General features: G+C 38.8%; 1 protein-coding gene across 1 annotated transcript in view; it reads left to right on the plus strand.

Moving 5' to 3' along the window:
- The first annotated feature begins 342 nt into the window (after positions 1-342).
- fam207a (family with sequence similarity 207 member A) overlaps positions 343-1,207 on the plus strand; it is a 29,380-nt gene continuing 28,515 nt past the window's right edge. Inside the window, exon 1 of the mRNA XM_039793633.1 lies at positions 343-644. Coding sequence (XP_039649567.1) covers positions 489-644 — 156 coding nt within the window. The 5' untranslated portion in view covers positions 343-488. The remainder of the gene's footprint in view (positions 645-1,207) is intronic.

Below are 1,207 nucleotides of genomic sequence, written 5' to 3' on the forward strand. Positions count from 1 at the left end.
CTGCCAAACCTTCCCTCATTGCTGTAAGGGTTGCAAAGTTATTAATTACAATGGTTTTACATATGTTGAGGGCAGACACAAACAAACTTGTTCAAGTCAATTTGGTAAACTGTGAAAAGGATCAGTTGAATGTCTATCGCATCACCGACATACACAAACGTGGAAAAAAAGTGATACAAATGCCAAATACTTCGAAAAAAGAAGAGAAAATTTGGAAAAAGTGAAAAAATGTCGGTAGAAAATTACAAAAACTGTGAAAAGCACGTCGAGAAAGAACGTGGAAAAAAGTGACACAATGTCGAAAAAGCTACAAAGTGTTAAAATTGACTTTTACAGAATCACTTCCGGTGGTTATTGTCGCTGACTTGACAGCAGGACACCACGCGCTTTTGACACATACACACACAAACACACACACAACGTTACTTTGTTTCACTTTACTACAAATTTGCTATATATGCATTAGTCTGAGTTTAAAGGGTTTCAACATGGTGGGAAAGATAAAACATGTCCGACAGAAGCTTCACCAAGAGGCGGTGCGCCCCGGCTCCGGGTTAGCATTAGCATCATCGCTAACGGAGCTGACGGCTGTTTCTGCTCCAATACTCCGGCAACAACAGCACAACAACAGGAGAGACACACAGGTCTGTTGGGATGCAGCCCAAGAGTTTATTCATACATTCTGTTTAACATGAAACAGACCCGAAATCACCGTCGCCAAACCCACCAGACTCCATGTAAATAATCAGGACTTTTAGCGTGTATAGAGCCAGCATATTTCCACATGTAAATGAGTGAATTTGGGTTTATTTCAACCAAACCAGACTGGTGATTGTTGGAACAGTAGAAAGATGAACCAAGACGGATTTTGATAGTTTTATTTAGTTTCTGTCCACTTTTAATGAAGTGCGTTTTAAGATGATAAAATCACTGTTTATTTACATGGAGTCTGGTGGGTTTGGCGATAGTTATTTCGCGGATGTTTTTATGTTTAATAAAGGGATCTGATCATCTGACTCTTTAACAAAACGGTCTACTTTAACGTATTTTTGTTAAAGAATAAGGTCCTTTTTGTTTAACATGAAAAATCCCCGAAATCACCATCACCAAACCTGCCACACTCCATGTAAATAATCAGGACTTTCATCATTGTAAAACACACTTCATTCAAAGTGGACAGAAGCTAAATAAAACTACCAAAAGCCGT

The sequence above is a fragment of the Perca fluviatilis genome, chromosome 24 (genome assembly GCF_010015445.1).
Source record: "Perca fluviatilis chromosome 24, GENO_Pfluv_1.0, whole genome shotgun sequence".
NCBI lineage: Eukaryota > Metazoa > Chordata > Actinopteri > Perciformes > Percidae > Perca > Perca fluviatilis.